A 1,302-nucleotide genomic window follows, 5' to 3' on the forward strand; every position below is an offset into this window, starting at 1 on the left:
CCAAACTGTAATTAGTAAGATGGAACTCTCTGCTAATTTTAACGTTAAGTTCTGAATAAAATAATTTAACGAAAATAGATTGATTCAATCAACATCGTATTTCTAGGGGAGCCCAAGTGTATCATAGTAGTATTCAGAGGAAGAACACATCACTATCATTTGAACCGTTCTTCTACGTTCTGCTCATCTGTACCTTATTGTGCTAATTAAGACGTTCAATACCATGCAGTGTGCAATGACTGGGATGGGCTTACCAGTTTTTGATTTCCAATGATCGATGCAATGCCTGTAGCACACGGGGCTTCGGTTTATTTACTTTACTTACCTTGGCATGTTCCTTTAACAACGATACGATGATTATCCACATGTGGGTTTGGGCGGGGGCATGGAATTTAGACATACGATGATCCAATTAAATATTGCGTCTAAACAAATAGATACAGGACTGTTGTGTGATAGAAATTATGACAGAAATTCATATTAGAACAAATGCACAGTAGTTAAAACTATATATATATATATATACATGAACTAAATGGATACAGGTAAACTATGTTACTTCAGTTAATTATAAGCTTACCATAGAAAGGGGTTCCCAACCACTTGGACGACAAGTGTTCTGTATATTAATTAATCTATTCTTAAATTTACAAAGTTACAAAACTCTAATTAAACCAGACTCTACATAATGACAAATAGATAAATAATTACAAATATATAGTCTTTGAAATGAAGACTTTACTAAATATAACATATACAAATAATGCCTTAGTTAAAACTATTACTTGATTTTATGATTTACTAATTACTGAACACTATCACCTAGACCAATAATTAATATTTTAATGCTACATTGAGATATATTAAAACCTATACATACCTTTATATTAATTTTGGTTCCTAATTATATTAATGAAATATTAAATATAAACTAACTTAAAACCATAAACTATTACTAGCTTGTAACCTCCTCAAACCAAGTAAAGCTAATAAGTGACAATATTTGATAAGACAGGTGACCAATGGGGAACCAAACTCGCAAGTTGTCGTTCCTTGATGTAGATGGCGCGACGGCTATTGCTTTCCCGCGATTCTAGCGACGTCTGCAATAATGGCTGATCGTGTAAAGAATAAGCGTGATTATGGTTTATGGGACCTGATTAAACTACGAAAGGAATTGAAATCTAGAGGGGGAAGGTATCTGGAAGAAAGAATGATTTAATCGAAAGGTTCGTAAGGTTCTTTGATTATTTTCAGCATCCGTTAACTAGATATCTTAGATCGATAGGCCTACGGCCGCTG

The 1,302-nt window shown here is 33.4% G+C and overlaps 1 protein-coding gene across 1 annotated transcript in view; it reads right to left on the reverse strand.

Moving 5' to 3' along the window:
* Nucleotides 1-367, reverse strand: part of LOTGIDRAFT_175614 (hypothetical protein) — a gene marked incomplete at both ends in the record, with an annotated part of 27,602 nt that extends 27,235 nt beyond the window's left edge. Inside the window, one exon of the mRNA XM_009057908.1 lies at nt 326-367. Within this exon, the coding sequence (XP_009056156.1) occupies nt 326-367 (42 nt within the window). The remainder of the gene's footprint in view (nt 1-325) is intronic.
* Between the last annotated feature and the right edge of the window lie 935 nt (nt 368-1,302).

This window comes from Lottia gigantea (genome assembly GCF_000327385.1).
Source record: "Lottia gigantea unplaced genomic scaffold LOTGIsca_319, whole genome shotgun sequence".
In the NCBI taxonomy this organism is placed as follows: Eukaryota; Metazoa; Mollusca; class Gastropoda; family Lottiidae; genus Lottia; species Lottia gigantea.